At 55.3% G+C, this 23,183-nt stretch overlaps 1 protein-coding gene across 3 annotated transcripts in view; it reads right to left on the bottom strand.

The window, feature by feature from the left end:
- The window catches only part of TBX5 (T-box transcription factor 5), a 49,288-nt gene extending 35,644 nt beyond the window's left edge, over positions 1-13,644 (bottom strand). Inside the window, exons 1-6 of one of the 3 annotated variants that reach the window (XM_007468561.1) lie at positions 13,038-13,644; positions 8,764-8,948; positions 7,037-7,131; positions 4,827-4,946; positions 3,846-3,993; positions 122-274 (exon numbers count right to left, since the gene is read on the bottom strand). In XM_007468561.1, coding sequence (XP_007468623.1) covers positions 122-274; positions 3,846-3,993; positions 4,827-4,946; positions 7,037-7,131; positions 8,764-8,910 — 663 coding nt within the window. In that variant the 5' untranslated portion in view covers positions 8,911-8,948; positions 13,038-13,644. Of the gene's footprint in view, positions 1-121; positions 275-3,845; positions 3,994-4,826; positions 4,947-7,036; positions 7,132-8,763; positions 8,949-10,669; positions 10,801-13,037 lie in introns of those variants that run through there. The other 2 variants (XM_007468560.1, XM_007468562.1) reach the window with 2 other exon arrangements.
- Positions 13,645-23,183: the final 9,539 nt, after the last annotated feature.

Genomic DNA, 23,183 nt, shown 5'->3' with positions numbered 1-23,183 from the left:
TTCCCCTGCCCCAGCCCACTGTAATACTGTGCGGAGGAATAAAGGTGCCCATAAAGCCACTGCGACTCATGCAAACAAGCAGGCGGCCCCAGGCCCGCCGGTTCCTGGGTACTGGGCTTACCTTGTGGTTCTGGTAGGAAGTCACCGCAATAAACGCAGTCTCAGGAAAGACGTGGGTACAAAACGCAGTATTTTTTGAGCCAAATCCATTATTTTCGTCCGCTTTCACGATGTGTAATCTTGGCTGGTATTTGTGCATGGAATTTAGAATAATCTAAAAATAATAAAGAAAATGAGATTGTAAGAAAAATCAAACCCCTTTGTTTCCATAAAGCCCCACTCTCCACCCCAAAATTACGTTCCTTATATAGGCTCTCGGAGGAAAGGTCCCATTTTTTTCTCCTGCTTTTGAAAAGAAGCCAGTGATTTCATTAAAAAGAAACATTTCAAAAATGACAATTTCCATATGAAAAAGCCAGGGTAATATTCCAGGAATCTACCCAAAGCACACACAGCAGTAAATCAGAATGCTTAATAAAGTTAGTTTAATAAATTAACTCCCTGCATAGGGCATGTCCCCCCCAGTGGGAGTGAAGCAAGTTTGGGGCAAGGAATTGGTGCCCCCCACAAGGAAGCCTGGGCAACAATTTTGGAATGAAAGGACAGCAGAAACAAATAAACAAACATATATATATATATATATATATATATATATATACATATATAAAACTACCCCCTCCCAAGAAAAAAGGCTCAAAGAGATGCAAAGGAAGAGACCAAGCATTTGCAGAACTGGAAGAAATATCACAGGAAAAAGAGAGGAAAATGGTGGGAAGGGGGAGACTCTAGGGTGTGAGTTGGGCGAGAGGGAAGCACCCACCCCACCCCTAACATCAAACAGGGGTCTGGTTACCCTTGAGATTCCCTGTCTCCAACTTCACAGTATTTCAGGATCCACCACCAGAATTATCCCCAGACCTGGCCCCAGACAGCACTGTGGCATCTGCTTTAGGGGGAATATTTTTCTCCTTCCTTGCTATCTTCTCCACGTCTTTGGGGGGGAGGGTTCCCAGGGACTAGTGGGGGGTCTCACGGTTGCAGCTCTTATTACAACCACCATTGTGAATATTAGGAGGGGGTCTGCAGTCACCACACTCTTGCCGGAGCGGAACTTTCCAAAGACGAGCATCTTTACTAAAAACAAATGAGTTTGTTGTTCTGATGGCGTCGTGCTTTTGATGCTCCCGGTAAGCTGGTAACGCTAATCTCTCTCCAAACGTTCTGATCTATACCCACCGAATGCGCGAACTGCCGCGTTTCACGAGCTGAAAAATCTGGCCTGCTTTTTCCCCAGGACCGCAAACTGAGCGGCGGAGGTAGTCTCAGTGTCTTTGATTGGATGACCCTGGGGCAGGGTTCTCGGGCCAACCCTTGAAACCGACCTGGAGGAGGGGGAGGGGAGCGCGGCCCGACTAGGCCGGGGGAGGGGCGAAAAGCTCGGGACCCCGCGGCTCCCCGACCCCGGGCCGCGCGGCTCTAATCTCCGGCCGCCTCCCTGGCCGATAGCGACGCCGGCCGGGGCGGCGTGGCGACAGAGAGACGCAGCGGGGCCCTGCGGGCCGGCGGGGCCACCGTCCAGGCTTAGCCAAATTGCTTTGACGGCTGGGGACAGTGTGGAGACATCAGAGCGAGGGCGATCTAAATGGCCCTTAATTTCATTAGGGCGGCTCTGGACTCAGAGTCCGGAGTTTGGGGTGGGAATGCGTGGCAACTGGGCCGTCCGGAGCGGCTCAGAGCACCGCGCCCTCCTCCGCGGAATTGGAAGGACTTGAAATTCACAGGGGCGCCCAGGGCTCGGGACCGTGCGCTCGCCTTCCCCGGGGGTCCACCCCAAAGGCACAGCCGGGCCGCAGAGGGAAAGTTAAGGAGCCCAGACCAAGGTGCCACGGAGGCCCAGCCTCCAGAAGGACGCGGTCCTGGGAGATGCACGCAGGACCTTTACAAAATGGTCCCTTCTCTCCCCAGCGCTTAACCTAAAGCATCTGTTCAGCATCCGCAGGGACAGCAGGTACACCGTCAGCCAGCCAACACCCACGCAAGGTGGAGGTCACGTCTGCCCTGGGATGCACCACGAGCTGGCCACTGCAGGCAAAACGCCCTGGTTTAAACGCAAAGGAGGCCCGGCATTTTGCCTAGAAACGCCCCCGCGCTGCCCCTTTCCTCTCCCTCCCTTCCTACAGCATAGAAGGGGAATAGGCCTTCCTTCTCTCTTCTCCAGTGGTCAACAGTCTGATCTCACACCAACCACGTGTACAGTGGCATTGAGCGCATCAGTGGAGGGCCCTGGTCTCCTTCCCACCACAGACTCAGTGCTTCAGCCCTAAGGCCCCACAAGAACGGATTTCTCATTTGGACCTTCACAAACTGTCCTCCCTCCGGATCAAATGCATTCGTACCCCGTCCCCTTACGTCCCCAAACTGGGAACCCTGTGTGTTGATTCTCCAAAGTGGCAGGATGCAGGTCACTTCTGCAATTAGAGAGACCTGACCTCAAATCCCTGTTCCCAAATACAAGCTGTGTGACCTCAGGCAGGTAACCTCTGCTCCCCCGGACTCCATATAAAGGCTGTGTATTTCCACCCTCCTCTCTAGGCTGCTATGAGGATCAAATGCCCTAAGATGAACCAGCCTACTTGTTTGGTGGAATCATCAAACTAAGGGTTGTAAACTCTGAATTCAGAGACTGTGTTCTGTCCTGGTGATTATTTCCAATGAAGAGATTTAGGGACGTTTTCCCTCAAATCAGTGTTCTGTTCATTTGTTTTTCTTTGGGGGAAGACAGGATGATACCCTATAGAGAATCTATGAGAAGATACACATTCTCTTGCAGGATGGGGGACTGCACGCTCAATATCCTGCAGCTTCAGGGAGTTCATCAGGCCCCTCTCTCTCTCGGGGCCAATCCAGATTCCAGGTGTAGGACCCTGATCTTGGTTTGCCCACTCTGGGCATGGTGGGAGGAGGGGGGAAAGCTGGAAGTTGGGAAAAAAACAGATAAACCCAAGAGTGTCGAGCTAAAAGGGGCACGAGTACCGGAGTTCGCCTCTGGTGGGTTGGTTTCCCCATCTGTAAAAGAGGAAGCATGGGGCCTAAGGTCTCCCTTTCAGCCGGAACATCCCCATAATATGGCAGGATTTGGAAGGAGGTAGGTAAGGTATACAGCTCCCATCGTGGTCCAGCCTCTGCAGTCTGTGCTGAGTACCTGCCGAGCTAGAGGGCCCATGTTTTCTGCAGGACTGAAACACTACTCCCCACCCCTAATCACAGATGGGGCTGAACGAACAGGAATTCCAGGCCCAGAATGAACTGCCTTAGTCACCCCATGACCCCTGTCCCTCAGCAAAGGCAGGTGGGTTGGGTGCTGGCAGCAGGGATGCAGGGTGAGAGCCCCAGGCCAGGAGACCTAGGGGGCTCGATCGCCAGCCACCCAGGAAAGACACACCCAGAGCGTGGACTAGTGGACCACAGGGAGGACTGCAAAGGGGAGATGACTGGGTAGGAGAGAGGTGGAGACAGCCAGGAAGAATTAGAAGGTGTGAGAAATAAGAGAAAAGGAAAGAGAGATGAGGAAGAGGAGAGAAAGGGGAAGAGAAAGGAAGGCCAGGTCAAGAAGGGAGAGAGAGCAAAAGACCAGGGCAGGTGAAATGGAGCAAAGAAAGAGGCCTGGGTGGGCACGAGGACCGAACAAGAGAGAGAAAGCCCTGGAGAAGAGGTAGCCGAGAGTCAGGTGAGGAAGAGAAGGTGAGGACCTGAAGGTACAAGGAAGAGCTGCACGAGGTACTCACATGCCCAAACGGGTCCAGGTGGTTGTTGGTGAGCTTGAGTTTCTGGAAGGAGACGAGCTGCCGCATCCAATGCGCCCCAGTGGCCGGCGAGTCCGGGTGCACGTAGAGGCGGCCCGGCATGGCGGGCTCCGCTTTGCCCGTCACAGACCTAGACCAAGGAGAGGCGCCACCCCCCCTAGACTTAGTGCACCGTGGTGCCGGCTGGTTCTTGAGCAAAGCAACGGCTGCTGACTACGAGAATGATCTGGAAGTGGCCTGACCCTCAGGTCTTGCTTGGGCATCTGCAATGCCAGATGCGCAGAAAGCCTGGAGCTGGTGTCCAGGCGAGCGCTCCCACCACCACCGCCGCCCGGCTCTTTCTCCTTCCACCTAATTCCTCCCCCAGCACCAAGGGCGCCGTGGGGAGCCTCGCAGCGTCTCTCTGCCCAGGAACAACTGGCGGGTTCTGGAAGCCTGGATGTGCAAAAAAGTCTCGGGAACACTCCTTGAGGGCTTTCCAAAGGGGCTTCGTCTTCAAGCCTCTGCACTCTTGGCAGCCGCGGGAGCAACGTACCCAAGGAATGCGCCTCTCCTCTCTTGCCTGTTTAACTCAAATACCCCGGACTGATTTTGCAATTTCATAAAAAAGGCATGTTCAAAGCAGGTAACTCATAAAAAATAACCGTTAATGGTTTATGCCCCCAGAAACAGCTCCAACGCTTGGTAACAATACCCTTTTCAAAAATCCACAACCCTCCGGTGCAGCAACAGACATGGGCACTTTACTCCCTCTGAGCCTCAGTTTTCTCGTTTATAAAATGGGGGCTAATGGCTGCTCTTTCTTTTTCTCACGGTGAGGTCAGGAGGATGCAGCGGAAGGGGCAGCAAAAACCTCTAGCACACAGTAGGAGCTCAAAACAATGTTTATTGGTTCAGTGGGGAGAGGGAAGTTTGGTCTGCACGGTCCTCCCTGCCTTCCCCGCCAGCCGCTACGGTGCCTACCATTTATTATCTGCGAACTTGTATCTGTGGTCGTCGGCGGGAACGATGTCCATAAGAAGAATATACTTCGTTTTGGGATTAAGGCCGGTCACCTTCACTTTGTAACTGGGAAACATCCGCCTAGGACAGACGAGGAGGAGACAGAGACGGCAGAGGGAATTAATGCAAATATTCTGAAGAGCGCGTCCACAAATTTTAATGGAAGAATCAATCGATCGTGGACGAGAAACGCGGCCCCTGCTCCGCTCTTGCCAAGATCCATCCCAGGTTTCCCTCCAAGAGATGAGAAAGCAGGCTGGGACTATACCTATCTACAGGAGGAAATAGAAAGCAGAAGTCGAGGACTTCTAGAGACTGGTTTCGAGGAAGCCCTGAAAGGACCCCTCATTTCAACTCTTGCTAAAGCCTCTTTTCAGAACCAAACACCTACTTTTTTCATTTGGGGGCAGGAAAAGGCTTGTTAAAAAAAAAAAAAAAATAGAAAAAGAAAAAAGTTGGCTTCCTCCGCCCAGCCAGGTGCTTTGGCCGCTCTGAGCAGCGCTGCGCGTCACGTGGGCACCCAAGTGGGTGCTCCCTGGGGCTGCCCGCGCGTGGGTGCCCACGGCACGTCCCGGCTTCACTCCGCCCCCAGGGTACAGCTCGGTGCGTGACCTCTGACACGAGTGTCGCGCAGGAATTTCTCCCTAAATGCCCCCACCACATCTCCGAGGCGCCTGGCACTCCTCCTTAGAGAGTCCAAACGCTTTGGCCCTCCTCAAAGAAATTTAGTTTCGGAAGGAACCGGGCCCTGCGCGAGGATCGGGTGCTCGGAAGGAGGTTCCGCCGCCCCGCGTGTGCCGCGCCCGGCTCCCTCTCCGCGCACGGGCGCACTCCCCGTCTCCATCCGGCCTCGGGAGGAGGGCGCCCCGGAAAGCAAGCCTTCCCAAGGCCGCCCGGGGCGCAAGGACCAGTTGCTGGAACCTGGCTCGCTCAGAGACAGCGGCAAGGGGTGAGTGGAGACCTCTCCCTCTGGCCTTGGAGCCTCGCCTCGCGGTGTTTATCTGCCCGAGCGAGCGCGCCTGGAGGCGGAGGCGCCGGAGGCTTCGCAGGCCTTTTATAGTTAAATCCCGTTGGCTCAGGCTTGGGAGGGAAAAAGGAGGCCCCGGCCGCCCTTTCCTTCCTCGGCGGAATGGGAAGAGGACCTGAGTTCTTTGGTATAAACAGAACGCGCCTCCTGTTCGCTCGGGCCGAGCGGGGGAGCACACATTGTTTAATTTCAAATAATAATAAATGTCACTGTTGTCAGTTTATTGCGGGAGGCTTGGGCTGCAGAAGCGGTGGGCGTCTGGCGAGGCGGCTCCACCCGCCCCTTTCACACACTCGGTGGCTTCGGCCTACCGGATGCTCGGCTTCACACGCCTGCTGTGCGCAGACTGGGACTTTCTGCCCTCAGGGACGCGGAGGGCCAGTCCAGCACCGGTAGGGACGTGGCGGGGTTGTCCCCGCACCCGGGCGCACTCAGACGCCGAGATACCGAGTTGCACGACCCTCCTACCCCCTCCCCCAGAAGTCTCGCATTTCTAGCTAAAACTGTGAGCTTTTAAGAGGAACTCCGGGGTGAGTGTCTTGAACCGGCCGTGTTTATCGGTGTCTGTATATAGAGCCCGGCGTAGCCCGGTTCCCTTTCAAAGGCTTCGCCTGCTTTCTATAAACAATGAAAGAGGTAGCGAATACATTCAACGATTCCGAGTTTGGCGATCGGGTGGGACTCTGGAACCGCTCCAAGGTCAGGGAGGGTGGGAAGGAGGGTCTGGGCCAGGAATCAAGTCTGAGATCCCATGAAACCCAAACCCCGTCTCATCTCTGTGTGTCTCTGCAACTCTCTGTTCTCCCGTTGGCTCTCCCACCTCATCCCTCCTTCTCTTATTACTAATCCATCCAGATAGCACAGCCTCCCAAGCTCCTGCTTCTTCTTATATACGAGGTGGAAGAAACGCCCAGGTCCCTGAGTCGAATCTTTCAGGCTTTTCCCCTCACACTGGGAGATCACTGGAGTTCTCCTCTTTAACCAGAATAGAGTCAAATGAAATATATTCATATTCGCTCGCTCTCGCTCTGTCTCTCTCCCCCTCCCTCTCTGTTTCTATTCTCCCCTTTTTCTGGTCTCCCACACCTTTCTTAGTCTCTCCCACAAGTTCCCTGTACCTTCTCCACAGAGGTGACCATCTCACCTGCCAGCCTTGGTTATGATCATTTCCGTGCCCACTTCGTGGAATTTCAGCCACAGTTCTCTTTCATGGAGAAACACCTTGATCCCTTCCATGCCCTATAAGAAGGAGAGGAAAAGTCAATGAGCCTTCCCTCCCCAAACTCCCCCAAAACACAGAGCTTTCTCTTCCTTCCCCCTCGAGCCAGTGGGCTCATAGGCTGAAAACTGCCCCCAGCCCACTGCAGCACTGTCTGGGCTCTGGAGTAGCCCCTGCCCAGGAATCCCTGTGTATGCTTTCTCCCGGGCAGGTCTTAACCCCACAGTGCAGAGCTGTCTCGTTCTAATGCCACCAACACAAGGCTAGAGAAAAAACCCCAGCCATCAGGGTGTTCCAGAATGTGCATGGGGAGGACGGGGCTGAGAAAAAAATGGGACCAATCCCAATCTGCTTTAGCCAAGGGGCAGCTAAAAGGAAAAAAAGAAACCCAACCTCAATCTTGAAAAACCCACCCAGGATATTCTTATGTAGACACCCAGATGTCCACATGAAAATAGACAGATGTGCACTGTATATATACGTGTTTATTCTCACCATGGCAGTGCATATGTAGACACAGGTGAAATATAAAATTTTAAATATTTATATAATAGGTTTCCACAATCCCAAACAAAAATTAATTCTCAAATGTCTATATTAACATACCTCCTAGGCCTTCCTCACATCCACCTTCGTTCATTTCAAGCTGTTTGGATTATGGGCAAAGCGATTTAACATTTCTACTTTCAACTACAAGTTATTTTACAAAACCCATACCAAAAAAATTACATACAAAGTCTTCATTTTGCAATAATTTGTAAACGTCTCACAAGTACATTTGTTTTCCCCTGAAAGAAAACCTCTTAAGTTTCTGAAAATGTGTGCCCACTGTCTCACGACAAATATACGCGCATCTTCCTGAGACGTGAAGGGCAAAGGAGAGAGACAATGAAAAAGCCAGGAAGGACATCCAAATTCCAAAGAAGGGTTTTAGCTGTGTGCAAATATCTTTTCTGGTCAAGACACCCCACTTCCAGCCCTCTGACACCCCATTCCAAAACCATCAAGGTCTGCGGACGACGCCTTGAGCGCCCAGGGCGCCGGGGGTGAAGGGCACAGAGCGAGAGGCGAGGCTTCACGCTCGGCTCGGGCCCAGCTTCCAGCCAGGCGAGCCCGGGCTCCCCGCACCCTCCCGGCCCAGCCGTGCGCGCTCCCCGCCGCCGGCCCCGCGGAGCCAGCCCACCAGGCCCCGGGCGCCAGACAAACGGTGCAGCGCGCGAGGCTGCGCGGTGGCGCGGAGGAGGCGGGAGGAGGCGAAGGCTACGAAAGATCTGAAGAGGGGTCAAGCCATCGCTCATGCCGGCCTGAAGCGGCCGCTGACCCGACCCTTAATGAGGCGTTCAGGCCGAGTTTACACCTAGTGCAGCAGGAAAGAAATGATCTGGGCCATTGTTCGCTGGCCCCAAACAGCCGGATCTTTGAGGCTCCCCTAACAACTTCAGTGTATTTCAAAACTCCTCTGGCCGTAAAGATAATCGTCACAATAAAGTGGAGGGGACTATACTGGCATTTAGGGAGGCACGGCAGAGAAGGGTGGAATTGAGCAAGGATAAAAAGAAAAGGGGCAGATCATGGGCACTGCCCGCCCCCCTTGCCCAAACACTCGAAAGAGGGGCTTTGGTTTCTGCAAAGGGCCCCGAAGCCCTTCTTACCTGCTGGGTGAAGGCGGCCTGCGGGGACGACGGGGACTTGCTGGGGGCCCCTAGCGCGCTCTCGGGTTTTGAGTCACAGGGTAGATCCTTGGAGTCTGGTTCCAGGGGTGTGTGAGCCAGGCCAAAGCCCTCGTCTGCGTCGGCCATGGTGAGCCCGGGGCCCTGTGACCGCTCGGGGTCCTGCTCTGAGGACGCGAGAAGGAAAAGAGAAAGACAGATGGCGGGGGACGGGGTGGGGGTGGGGGCGCAGAGGAAGAAAAAGAGAAGGTTGGAAGCACAGTTCTGGTGACAGGAGGGGGCAGTGACTAGGCTGCCACCCGCAGTTTCCAGCTACCAGCGCCTCCGTCCCCAGCTGAAGGAGGCTGCAGAAGGTCCCGTTATGATTATCATTACTATTACTTTAAGACCACGCACAGCCTCTTGCGAAAGACCCGCGTCACAGCGGGAGGAGGCGAGGCCCGCATCTCCCCTTCGCAGGCTCCCCAGCGATAAGCGAGCTGCCCGTCAAATTTGTCTGGACTTCTGGGAGAGCCAATAAAGATAAGCCCTGGGTATTTTTGGAAGCCATTGGGTACGAACCAAAAACAAAACAAAACACAAACCCGGTGCCCTTCTGAGATTTTTTTTTTTTCTTCGTCAAATTACAAGAGGCCAGCAGAGCCCTGTTTATGAAAACTCACAAGAGGAATATTTTTCTGCAGCAGGCAAAATGCCTGAAATAACCCGCCTTTCGCAAAAACCAAAAACATAGGAAAGGAAAGAGCTGGAGATCCAGAAACCAGGTCTTGAGAATTCACGTTCATCTTCTATCAGTCACAGGCCTTGAAATGAAAAGTCCTTTAACATTGAGTCCTCCCCTTTTCCCCAACCGTAAGCAACAGGAAAAGTAGAAAGGAGCCAAACAGAAAGGGCAGGAAAGCGGCGGCGCAGCGGTTCGGAGGGCGGCGCGCGGCTGGGTGCCGGAGGCCAGCGCTGGGGGCGCGTTCTCCTCGTTTTCTCGGCTCTCCAGCCCGAGACGGGCATTTTGTCGAGCGGCCTGGCCGAGGGGAGCTTCTCCGAGCTTCCGTCGGGCCTGGCTCGCTGGAACTGCAGGCCCAAGCTCGGGGTTGGCGACGCCAAAGTGGTGCCCGGATAAATCCTGGGCTTCCGGCGTTGAACCGGCCACTGAGGTCCGACACAACTTGCAGAATGGCCCGGGGTTACAGGCATGTGAGGTTGGACCACGCAAAATAACAGCTGCAGAACGGTTCAAGCCTGGAGGAGCCTGCCTCCTGCTCTGATCTCCTTCCAACATCCTTTACGTTCCCAAGTAGGGATTTCCTCCCTCAAAAGCCGGGAAGACCGGGAAGGAGGCGCAAGAAATGCCTCCCCCCCTCCCCCAAATCTTAGCAGCCGCTTGGGCAAAAGGCTGGATCCCACCCCGGGTCTGCAGTGGCCGGAGACCCAGAAATGGTGCCGAGGCGAAGATCAGCTTCTGAGGCCCGGCTCCCACCCAAGCCGCCTCTTGCACCACGCCCTTGGGGTTTGGGGGAGGCGGTGATGGGAGCCCCGAAGCCTGCTCATAACAAAAGAAAGTGGGGCTGGCGTGCCCCACGTGCGCTTCCATTTCACCGCCGGCCGCGAGCCCTGGCCGGGGTCCCGGGGGAGCTCGGGACTGGCGGGGCCGAACGAGATGCGGCTTGACAGAACCGGGCCGCGCGTCCTGCAAACCTCAACGCCTCTCTCCCAGCCCCGGCCGCCTCCTCGACTCCACGCGCCGGGCAGCTCCGGGCCGCGCAAAATCTCCGCGAGCCGGGCCCTGCAAAATCCGAGGCCAGGCTTCGAGTGCCGCGTTCCGCGCCTCCCTGAGCCGGCTCGGCCGGCGGGCTCCCTCCCCAGCCTCCCGGGCCATCTGCAGAACCGTTACCTCGCTCGGAGAAGCCGGTGCATTCACTGCATCCCTTCTGGCTCCTAGCAGGGAAGCCGGCGGCGAGGCGGGGGCGCGGGCATGGTGGCTCCGGGGTCTATGGGGGGGACTGCCTCCCCAGACCAGCGGCTACCGCTGCCTACAAAGGAGGACCCACCGCGGGAGCCTCGGCAGTGACTGCCCACAATTCAACACACACCTCCTCCGCTTGCGCTCGCGCTCCCTAAAGACTTCCAAGTCTTCAGGCGCCAGAAGGGCTCCGAAGAAAGCAAAACAGCAGCCTCCGGGAGCACCTCCAATAATATAATCTCAGTGCCCTGCTTCTCCCTTGCGCCCACAGGAAGGGAAAATTGGGAGACAAGAAGAAGCCTGGGAATGGTCGACGTCCTTTCTGAGCGCAGCTTTCAGGGTTAAAGTTCCGGAATCCGAGGTAAGAGTGGTCTCTCTCCCTCTCTCTCTCTCTCTCTCTCTCTCTCTCTCTCTCTCTCTCTCTCTCTCTCTCTGTCTCTCTCTCTGTCTGTCTGTCTCTCTCTCTCTGTCTCTCTCTCTCCCTCTCTCTCTCAGAAATACAAGCCGACTCAGCTGAGCTCGGTGACGTTGGGCTGCCTAGATGCTTACAGAGCACTGAAATTGCCTATCCAACTAGCTCCCACTGCACGCCGCCTGCCTCTGTCTGTCTCTCTCTCTCTCCCTCCCCTCCTTCCTCCACCCTCTCCCTTCCCACTCCCTCCCCCAACCACCTTTTCCATTAGATTTCCCCGAACACGCAAATCACAACACGACTCTCAAACCCAGACCTCGAGATCACCCCCTCCACTCCACCCGCTCTCCAACCTCCATCCATCTCTGCTTCTCTGAGCGCGGCTCGGAGGCTGCAAAAAAAATCCTGCACAAATCATCGCAAACCCGCTCGGCTTCTGCCCGGGAAGTAATCTGGGTGACGCGGCTGTGCAGAGAGCGGAGTAGGAACGCACGAGGCGTGCACACACGCGCTGGGAGCCTCCTCTGCAGCCTTGCCCGCGTTCTCTCTCCACCGCTCACCTCAGGACGGAGAACTGCCTGACCCCGCCTGGCCCAGCCTGCCGCCGCTAGCCGCCCTGATATCTCTCCCCATCCCCACTCATCACCCCGACTCTGAGAGACTCCGGGGTGAAGGCGGGGTGAAGGTGCGTGCGGATGGGGGCCGAGATCAAAGATGCCCAGAAATCGCCCTGCGCTCCCACCCCCTCAGGGCCACCAGACCTCCCGTGCTGGAGGTGTACACAAGGCAGTGCCCAGTTTTATTAAAATAATCAAACAGTCACTGGGGGCTGGCTGGGGTTTTCATCTCCGCTGGCCTCCTCTCCCTGCCCCTCCCCCTAATCTGAAATGTATTATTTTGAGGGTCGAGTTGAAGAGGTCAATAGAAGCGTAAACACAGTCAGTAGGTCTCGGCCTGAGCAGACCCAGCTTGGAAAGTCAAGAATTAGCGCTTGGAACAAACGTCAGGGTCCCCGTTTTTGTTTCTCACCCATGTCTCTGTCACCCTGTTCTTTTCTCAGCCTCTGTCTAGAGATTCAAGCCTGCAGGCCAAGGTCTGGGGAGAGGGCTGGAGAGAGGAGAGGCGCCAGGGAGATCTGAGGCTGCCTCAGTGCCGTCCTCTATGGCCCCGGGAACTGAAATCCCAGCGCAGGCCTGATGCATCGCTGCAAAATCCCTTAAGTGGATTGTCCAACCCTAAAAGTGGGGCAACTAGGAAGAAAACCAACCCAAGCATTCTCTAGAGTTCTCACTCCACCTTCCAGGTTTGCTTTCAAACAGCCTTTTGCTGAGACAGTTTATTTATTTGTGAAAACACCCTCACCCTTCCAAAACGTCAGCTCAGAGGACTTTGGGCTCGCTCAGGGGGCGACCCCCGGCCAACGACGGAAAACAAACATGGCTTCAGGAAGAGCCTGCATCTCCGCATCTCTGGCAAAAAGGAAGGGGAAATCCAGAAAGAGCTCTCCAATCCCTTTAAATTCTCAGAGATTTGCAGATAAAATAAATTCCCATAAATAATCTGCAGGTCCCTCCCGAGAGGGAGAGTCTGTACTCCCCCAAGTAATTGCCTGGCCCAGGTTCACTTAGTTTGTGAAGTGCAGATTCTGTGGGCCACCAAGTTAAATTGGGATTTTGAAATCTCAAGGGCGAATCTATTCTTGCCAGGTGACACTCTTGCGAGCAAGAGAGTGCATTCTTATTTCCACGGTGAAAAAAAGGAGCAAGGCTGGGAGTGGAGTGGATTCATCAGGGCCGAGCTGGGGAGGGAAGCCAAGGGGCCGTGGGCAGGCCAGTGCTAAGAGAACCCTCTACCCCCCACCCCAGAGCTCTCCAGGGCGACACTCACCTCCAAAAATCCTACCTCTTCTTTCCAGCGCAGATGCTGAGAGTAACGCCTCGCTGGGAGGGGTGTGTTCAGATGAAGGGTTTGGAAAGGACCCCCCAAAAGAGACCCCTTTTAGGCCAAGCCTTCTTCCAGCGTCTTTCAAGAGTAGTGTGTACCTCCCAGCTCGAAGTTGGTTTGTGGTCTTCGACAAATTAAATATTACTGTTTATTACCAGGCATACCCCAATAAAATAAAGAGGCAACCAGGCGATACCGACTATCTCACCAGCCGCTGCACCTATAAGACTTGGAGACGTCACGAGTCACGCAACCGGCCCGCGCGCTGTCACGCTCGACTGGGGGGCAGCGGCGGGACGTTGAGTCCTCTCCGCCTTCGCCTATCACTCCCGCCCGGGTCTGCGCAGCCACAAGTCTCAGACGCCTGGGCCACGGGAATAAATAAAGAAATAAACAAATCCAACGCTCTCTGGGGAAATGGGGGTGGCGGACATCAGCCACAAATAGAGCCAAGATCGATTTGCTTAGGGAGAGGGAGGGGGTCTTTTGGCGAAGGGAGGTGGGAGCCCACATCAGCCCATGGATTGGGAAAAAAACAAGTTGGCGGGGGCTGGGGTGGGGGTTGGAATCGAGGTCTCTCGCAGGAGGTAAGAGTCATCTCATTATTTAAAAACAATTTTTTCCCTGGAGGAGCTCTCAGCATATGACTATTGAGGCGCCTCTCTAGCTGATTAAGTTTGGGACGCGATAACTCACTGCCCGCTTGCAGGCGTGCATAGAAGTAATTACTGGGTTAATCGCGGAGGGGAAAAGAGACAGAGACGTTTAGAGCAAGAGAGAGTCGTCCGCAGCGTTTCTCGCTTAGAAGTCCATTCTGCGAATCCTCCTTTAGCTAGGTCGGGGTCCCAGCGTGGCCCGGCGGGGGCGGGGTGCGGGAGGGTGATTTGTGCAGAGAAAAATTGTAATGCCGGGTCCTGCAGAGGGACGAGGCGCTCTATTTTGTTTTGTAATGACGATTATTATTATTAATATTAGTCTCGTCAGGGAGCATACCTTCTAAGCAGCCGCGTGGCGGATGCGCACAAGCTTTTGCGCGCAACTGGAAACACACTAGGTTCGGTTGCGAAACGTACCGCATAGACGCCCCTGGCGGCGCTGAAAGGAGAGCTAGGCCTACCCAGCACGGAGCGAGCGAGCGAGCGAGAGCGCCCGGCCTTCTGGAAAGGGTAAGTTCCCCTCCTAGGGGCCCCGAAGGAGCCGGACAACGGACTCTGGACTTGCCCGCAGCTTCGGGGTTCGAGCCTGGGTTGCGCGCGTGCCCCCAGCCCCACCCCACCCCCCGGGCTTTCCGGAGCACTGCTTGGCCCCAGGCCGCGTCGGTCTGGGGCTGGAGCAGCAACAGAAAGTGCAGGAACGCAGTCGACCGGGCAGCCTCTGGAGCTAAGGTCGGGCCCGCGGGGAGACCTGGCAGTGGTTTCCTGCGCCGGACGCGGGCGCCCGGGCCAGTCGGGCAGCAGACTCTGCTGCTTCCAGCAAGCAAGAACCCGTGTCTCTCCTCTCGGCCAGGCCGCAGTGACTCTCCCGAGCTTCGCTTTCATTTCCCAAATTATTAATAGTTATCTTTTACCCACTCCGAGGCCCTTTGGGTGCAGCGTTTGTTCCCAGATGCCCGAGAGCGCAACCCCAAATCCTTCGCCCAGAACCTGGAGATGGGTTTCTATTTGACCTCTGGGCCGAGGTGGGCCGGAAACGGAGGCCTGGGCCCCGCCGAGACTGGAAGGGGAAAGCGAAACTCCGAGCGGGGCGAGCTCTTTTCCGTTTCGGTCCTTTCTCTCGCATCCCTGGCGCGGGCCCCCGCAACTACCCGGACCGACTCACAAAGGATTCCGTATGCTCAGCTTCCGGACCCGCTGTCCCAGAGGGTCCGGAGGCCGCACCACTGGTAGAATAAACTGAAGACCTCGACTAGGTTTGAGAATCTCCATTATTTCCCCAGTCGTTGGACAGTTAACTTGAAAGAGAGGCTTCGATCTGCAACCTCCCTTCCTTCTTTCGGAGGATCGATGCTTTCCCCGGACTGCCACCCCCATCCCTACCCCCATCTCCACCCCCACCCGCGCTCGGTTTTCTCCCGAAATGTATTTTCCTCATTTTGCGAAATTCCTGCCTTCATTTTAATATTGCAATGGATAGGGAAGCAGAGGTTCCTATGTTAAAAATCGAAAACAATAAAAGCAAGGGCGACCGCTGTTGATCTTTTTCCTTCACTATTGCCTTCTACTTTTAAGAAAGTCGCCTTCTGGGGCTTCCCTGGTGGCGCAGTGGTTGAGAGTCCGCCTGCCGATGCAGGGGACACGGGTTCGCGCCCCGGTCCGGGAAGATCCCACATGCCGCGGAGCGGCTGGGCCCGTGAGCCATGGCCGCTGAGCCTGCGCGTCCGGAGCCTGTGCCCCGCAACGGGAGAGGCCACAACAGTGAGAGGCCCGCGTACCGCAAAAAAAAAAAAGAAAAGAAAAGAAAAGAAAAAGAAAGTCGCATTCCAAACCACCGTATTTCTTTCCTCCCAAAAGAGAACTCGCTTAAGAATTCACCCCATTTCCGTTTCTCTCCGAGATGTGTCCCCGCCTGACTCGGATTTCTATCGAAGGCAAAAAATAGAAGTGCAGATGGGACTGGGAAAATTAAGAAGAATTATAACAACAGTAGAAATGATGGCAAAAGCAAACTTCGACCAATTCGTTCTGCAGAAGAGAGGGTCAGACTGAGGGTGGGAAATTCCCTCGTTTCTCAGGCAGTCACTTTCCCTGCTGCCTAGTTAAATATGGCTCTGTTGTATTTTTTTCCAGGACTGCAGTATCTTCCTTCCCAGTGTTTTACTCGGTTCCTGGTTTCCTCCCTTTTGACCAGAAGTATCCGGGAATACTGGCGGTTATGATTATTTCAATATCCACTATTCTCCAACATTGCCACCAAGAATTCGTTTTGTTACTTTACTGATCAGGCATGTTGATCTTGCCCCCCCCCCCTGTGCTTTGGAAACATTCCCCTCCACTCCCCCAAGTTTGGTGGACGAGATTTCCCCACGGCCACCACCACCCCAGTCAGGTTAATGAAATAAGAAATGGCTACGGGTGGGAACTTCATTCGAGAGGCTCAGCCTGGAGAATCTCAGCGCTGGAGATCTGCGGAAGAACAGAGAAGGCAGTACCACACTTGGATGCAAAGGAGCCCCTGTTGCTGCTCTGTCCACCTTGGCAGGTCCCCAGTGGAAGAGAAGGGCGAGGGTCTTGAGCTGAGAAAACCTAGAGCACACCACCACCCCCCATTCCGTAGGCTGCTCTGAGCCTGAGAACTCCAATCGTACCCGCAGCCTACGACCTGTAGAAAGGCCTCCTCATTTAGTCACCGTGTCTGCAGGGTCACAATGTCCCCACAGCCCCGAAAGGAGTGGGGGGGGGGGGGGGAAAAGACTACATTCCAGGGCTCTGACCCTGGAAAGATAGAGATTTGGGCTAATACCTCCAGGTCTGGGATGCAGGCGGGATGGGGGGCGGGAGGTGGCTGTCTGGACACTCCCTCAGCTGGAGGGTGCGGTGGAAACTTGGGAGCCTGCTGCTCTCCGGGGCTCTGGAAAGACAAATTTTCTTTGGCAAAGGGAACGGTGTCGCGCTGTCGACACGGCAGACTATTTTTCTTGTTTCCTCACAAGGTGGGGCGGCGGGCTGGGGGGAAGAAAGCAAGAAAGGAAGGGAAATTAAATCCACACGTGTTAAGCTTGCTCAAAGGGCAGAATTCAAAACGGAGACGAAACTCTGACCCTTCCAGTTCTGGCTGCCCGCGGGCCTCTTCCAGCCAGCCCGGGTCTCACGGAGCATGGCATCCCCACCGGAGACAATTCGATCCGATGTTTCATAAAGCGTTTTATTTAAGGGGGAAGGGACATGGTTTCTCTCCGTCTACCTGCAGAGAGGCAGAACCCGTAACAGCAAAGAAAACACAGGAGATGGCAGTTATGAGAATATTGACCTCCTTTAAGAAAGCTCAGCTTGCTATCTCCCCATCAACCCAGTGATTCAGGTAACACTCACCCTATGGCCAGGGTGAGCCAGGCCAGTGATTTGGGAAAACCCTACGGTCTGATCAGGCGTTGGGCCTGTCTGTTTTAAGAGAACCTTAGAGGCTGTTTTGTAGACGCGGGAATAGGCAGATTCATCTGCAGGGCTAAACCTCTCATCCCTTCCTCTTTTCTTTCTGGGAGAAACTTGCCGGAAAGGAGTTCTGCACCGGTGCAGGGGTGGAGGATGGAGGAGGCCACCCCGCCTGGAGCTGCGAGGGAAAACTCTAGTAATGACCTTGAGGAGGTGAAGGGAGATGGGTGGGGGCATGGATGACGAGGGCGGCCAAACCCCAAACTGGAAGGATCCATCACCAAAACGATTGCTTGGTCGAGACCTCTAATTTTTCTTCCCTTTCAGCTCGGGCCAAGAGCGCCCCAGCGGGTCGCCTCTGGGCTCCTCGTACTGGGTTTCTGGCCTTTGGGGGCAGCCTCGACAGCGACAGAGGTTCCGGAACCGGGGACCCCAAACGCCTTGCTCCTCCGATACAGCCGAAATCACACCCGGAAAACACTGGGGTGAAACCGACAGAGGCTGGCCGTGGGGTGCAACTGACAGAGGTTCAAGGTGGAAAAGTTCCCGGCAATTGTTTCCACAAGGGCCCTGGGTTTCCTGGTCGCCATGGCAACCCTGGAGTCCCCACGACCTCTCTCAACCACCGGGCGCCCGGAGGACAATCGCCGCGTACTTTTGCCGCGCGCCCTGAGGCCTGCAAGGCGCTTCCGTGCTTCGCCCTTGGCTTCCCGGAGCCTCTTCCGTGGGTTCAACACGGCAGAGATTGAAAAACTCCCCTCTTTTTTAAAACTGGGGGAGAAAATCGAGATTTAGTAGAACTTCTGCTGGGTAGGTTCGGGTCTCCAGCAAAAGCCCCCACTTTGAATGGCGAATGATGACCTCGGAGACGCGCGCTCACGCAGCGGGTGGGATACTTTCATCCGAGCCCGCATCCGGCACATCTCAGCTAGGGACCTGGGTCTTGAGGAATCCCAGGGGAGTCTCTTAACACATACTGCCCACCCCCAGGGCACCTGAGGCTCCCCGCGTCCGTCCAGGCAACGCTTTCTCCTGCCTGGAAGAAGTCTCCAAAGTGGGAGGAGAAAAGTCAGGAGCTACAACTCATGGCATTAATGTCTGCCAGGTCTTATTGAGAGAAAGAATAAATTATACTCCTTTTCCTTTAAGAGAGAAAAATGTTGGATTGCGGGCGTGCTATAAAGAGCATTACATAATACTTGGGGGTTGCATTGCTTTCTCCTTGAACCTGCAGGGTGAAATGCCCCTCTGTGGGGTGGCCAATGGACAACACAGGACAACTTTTCTGTTCTCATTTTGGAGGCAGTAAGCCCTCAGAAAGAACCAGGCTGCTGACCAGCTTGGACGGCCGGCTTTGGCGGAATGGAGGGAGTCAAAGGAGCAGCTCCTGTTCTGGGTCCATCGCCCCCTCGTTTCACTCTCTGCTGTGGACCTCATTCATCTCCCAGCTGGTCAGGAAAGACAAAACTTCTCTCTGTCTACTTCCAATGGGGCATCCAATGTCTCCAAAAACTCTGGGCTGGCCTTGCAGTGTTGCTACCCACCTTTTCCGTCTGAGTCTGGAAGGCAGCCTGCAGGGGTTCCCTTAGCACCCTCAAGCTCCCATTTCTTTCCTCCCCAGCAGAGTCCTGCTTGTGTCCACACAGCCACAAGGAAAGAGGCTCAAATGTCCACTAGCTTTCGAGGTGCCATCAGAGCTAACATTTATGGCAGGCCAGGAGCTCTTGTAACATGGCTTCACTCAGCTCAGCTAGTTCTAAATAGCTCCATGAGAAGGTGGCTCCTGGCCAGTCACATGCTGGTGGGACCTGAACCCAGGCACTCTGACTCCAGAAGCCAGGAGCTCCTCTTTTACAAGACAAGGCCAGGGAAAGGGAAGGAATAGGAAGAGGTCTCCTGGATTGCGGGCGGGAGGGGTGCGAAGGGCAGTGTAAGCACCTAAAAGCGCAGTCTGAGGGTGAAGGCAGTTGCTCCTTCAGTCGTGGGATAAACGCTTAGCTCTCTTTTCGTGTCACCATCTCCTCTCTCCACTCTCACCGAGGAGGCAGGGGGACCCAAAAGAGGGCCTGTGGACACAGCCCCGGATCCACGGCACTTTGCAGGATGGGACAGAAGATGGGGAGATGCTGAGTCCTCCTCTCCAAAGCTCAGCGTTCTGTTCCCAAACCCTGGCCCGTATTTATCACAGCTTCAAGCCAGTACACGCTGTCACCTGGAGGGAGAGAAATAGGGCGGGTAGGGTAGAGGAGTGGAGATGTGCCTGGCTCCTTTTCTTGAAACAAATAATTAAGCTCAGAGAGGGTGGGGAGAGTCACACAGCCTCTGCTGGAAATTCAGCCAGCTCCGTGCCCATCCCTGGGCTTTGCACCTTCAGGAGGAGCCTGAAAGGGGACCCTAGCTGCTTGGGAGTGTGAGGGGCCAGTAGGCTCAGCCTGCTGAGGGCATGGAGCCGCCTGCAGTTCCCAGACACTCCCATGCTCGGGGTGGAGAGAGTGCGCCAGTGGCATGGGTCTCAGGGAAGTCCCAGACCTCTTAGGGGCTCCGGACCTGGGATTCGGAGGAGTCTGCGCCTGGCACCAGTCCTGCAGCCTCCCCAGCCGCGCCTACCTCGCCTTCCCACTTCTAGACCCTTCTTCCTGCCACCCGTGTGCCCGGGAGCGCACCTCTGCCACACCGGCTTCTGGCGCAGCACCGGCTGCCCGCAAATCCAAGTTAGGAAGGGAGGGACTCCTTTAGAAAGTGAGGGACCCTGAGATCCAAACCCCAGGACAGCGCCCCAAAGGGAGGCGCAAGTGATCCTCACTCCAGCTTCCTCCCGGGACCTGCCGGACCCCATGGCCTTCAGGGACCAATGCTTCCCTCCTCCATGCAAAATGCGCGCTCCATTGGGCTGCCCCATCTCCAGGATCTCCGGCACCACCTGCGTACCTCCCACTTCCAGGACCCGGGGGGACAGACACCAGCTGGGTTCTGGGGGTTTTATCCCCGACCTCTCCCATGCCATTTCTCCAACAACAGCTGCCCCAAGGAGGACTGGCTCCTGGTACATCTTAGGGAGTGCCCAGGATCCAGGAGTGGGTGCCTGACTCCACAACACCTGAATCTGAGCACAGGCAAGGGCTGGCTCTAGCTCACTCCCCAACCTCCTGCCCAGTCTCCATCTTGTAACAAAGCCGGAGATTCTACTACCCACCTGGAGAGGTGGGCTGTGTGTCTCCTCCTTAAGGATATGACATTATCCTTAAGACTCTCTGGATGACTGTGTGTCATTTGAGGAGGGACTTTGTGTGTCTCTCTGCTGTGTTTGTGTGTGTGTGCTGTTGTGTGTCCTTCCTTGAGAGAGAACGCTGAAAATAAAATATATTTTTTCTGTGCATTTCCTTATGGGAAAACACTTGTGAGTTCACTGTGTTGGGGCCCCGAGTGTGTATGGTGCAGGCTGCTGTGGGTCCGTGTGTCCTTGTGGAATGCCTTGTGTCTGCGTATAGACTGCAGGGTAGCCACCACCCAAAGATCATCACGGGGCAACCGGTGTCCTGGGCTCATAACCCAGTGTTCAGCTACCCTCCTTTTTTATGGGCCACTTGTGTGATTATTATTTTTACCAACAGTGCCAAGCGGAGGTCTGCGCGCCTGCGTCTCCTGAAAGGCAGTCACAGCCCAGCTGTTCAGCCAGGAGGCCAAAGGGGCCGTGTACAGGCGGCCCGGGCCACCAGAGTCTATATTTGGAAACAAATTCCACAGTCACTTCCTGGGGACTGGCTGGAAGATGCCTGGGAGCAGAAGGGTCAGTGTTGTAAATGAAGTCCCCTCTCAACCCTGCCACCCGGGGGCTTAGGGCCCACACTCCTGGCAGGTTGAAAATGTCAGGTGCAATAAATGTGCTGGCCACACACCTGGACAGTAGGCAGGGCAGTCAATTCCTCTGCAGGCAGAGTTCAGGAGGGGGGCAGCTGATACACAAGCATGCCCCACCCCCTGGCCCAGAGCATTCGCCCACACCCAGGTGTGCACACTCGTCCTGCACACACCTCCAGAGCCCTCCCCAGTCCCAGAGGAAGGGGAGGTGACTCTACATCCTAACCATGTTTCCTTCTCAGAAGTTGGTTCCAAGGCATCACGTGCTACAGCCTGGCTGCCCCTGCAACAAGTGCCTGACCCGCCCCTCCCAAGTGGCCTTTACCTTGTCCCCCAAGGCCGTGGGCCTGATGGGCTCACTGCAGGGTGGATCTGCTCCTGGAGCCCTAACCATCCAGGGCCACAGCCACTTGCAGCCAGTCCTTCCGGGGTCCAGGTTGGGGCACAGCGCTCATCTGGGTTACTGATCCCATGTTTCCATCACCCCTGCACGGAAAGCAGTGAGGTTTCCAGCCACTTCTGTCCCACGGTGCTGGGAGGGAGCTGGTTTGACTGAGCCCTGTGTCCCGGCCCCTCGCTGATGCCACTGTCCTAGCCCTCTGTCCCCAAGGGATCAAGCAACAAGGTACCCCAGACCCAGCCACTTGGGAGCCACTTGGAGCACACACAGCCATGCACGGCCACCCACTGCATGTACAGGGGCAGCAGTTCTGTTACACACACACACACACACACACACACACACACACACACTGATTCTGTCACATGAATACACAGACACCCTCCCATACTAAGTCTCACACAAGCTCCCACAGGCAAATACACACCTGTTCAGTCACACACACACTCTCATGCTCGTCGTCACACAAAGACCGGCCCACATTCACAGCCAGACACACACAGACACACAGTCATGGTCACACACACCGCAGGCTCACACCTGCACATATGTGAAGGTTAACCCAGTCACAATCACAAGCAGTAACACTGGCCCACAGTCACACACAGAAAGCCACACACACAATTACAATCCTTCACCCTGAGTCGCACATGCACACACACACACACACACACACACGATCACACACAGTCATATTCACATCCATTCATCCATGGTTTGCACTCAGTCACTGTGTCCACCCCTACCCTGGACACTCACTTCTCTCCTGCAGCCTGAACACGGTGCCATTAGAGTCGGGCTGCCCCTGCCCAGCCTGGCAGTTATTGGGTGGGCACGATCAGGGATCGTTACCAAGGCACGGGGGGTTCCTCTGGAGAGAACCCCTTGATTCAACTCCCCCACCCAGGCAGGAAGTCTCCAGGTCAGGAGGAGGAAGGACACATGCGTTTTTGCAGCAGGTGAGGGAGCAGCCTCTCTCCAGCTCTGCCCTCAGCCCTGCAGCCCGCCTCTTCCCTGGCTGCCTGTCAAACGCCCACAGAGGTCCCGGGGCTCTGACATAGACTCATCTAGGGAGTGGGACCCAAGGGAGCCCTCAGCAATAACTAGTCCAACTCTTTGATTTTACATCTGGGGAAACTGAGGTCTAGAGGGACAGTTCACAGGTCTAAAGACCGGAAAGGAAACAGACACAATTCCCAAGGATTTTGGAGCAGAGCTAGGACTGGGGCCCCCATCTTCTGCCCCTCATGCAGACCACACTACAAGATTACTGGACACGCCACCCACCACTGCCATCACCACCCTTCCACCTACTGGCCCAAGGATGCCTGAGCGACCCGCCCATAAGCAAAAGTGAGTCATCAGACCATATCTCATTCCTGCATACAACCCTCCAAAGGGCAGCTCAAAGAGCTTATGATAAAATCCCAACTCCTGGACTTCCCTGGCGGTCCAGGGGTTGACTCCGCAATTCCACTGCAGGGGGGGCGGGGTCAATCCCTGGTCAGGGACCAAAGATCCTGCAAGCCGTGCCACGGCCAAAAAAAAAAAAAAAAAAAGTCAATGGTTCTTTAGGAATTCCCTGGCGGTCCACTGGTTAGGACTCCATGCTCTCACTGCCAAAGGCTCGGGTTCGATCCCTGGTCGGGGAACTATTAATAAGATCCCACAAGCTGCATGGCACAACCAAAAACAAAAAACACCAACCAACTCCTTTCTGTATCTTTAAGGCCTTGCACGAGC

Source organism: Lipotes vexillifer, unplaced genomic scaffold (genome assembly GCF_000442215.2).
Source record: "Lipotes vexillifer unplaced genomic scaffold, Lipotes_vexillifer_v1.1 scaffold573, whole genome shotgun sequence".
Taxonomy (NCBI): domain Eukaryota; kingdom Metazoa; phylum Chordata; class Mammalia; order Artiodactyla; family Lipotidae; genus Lipotes; species Lipotes vexillifer.
This window is presented reverse-complemented; position numbering and strand designations above follow the sequence as displayed.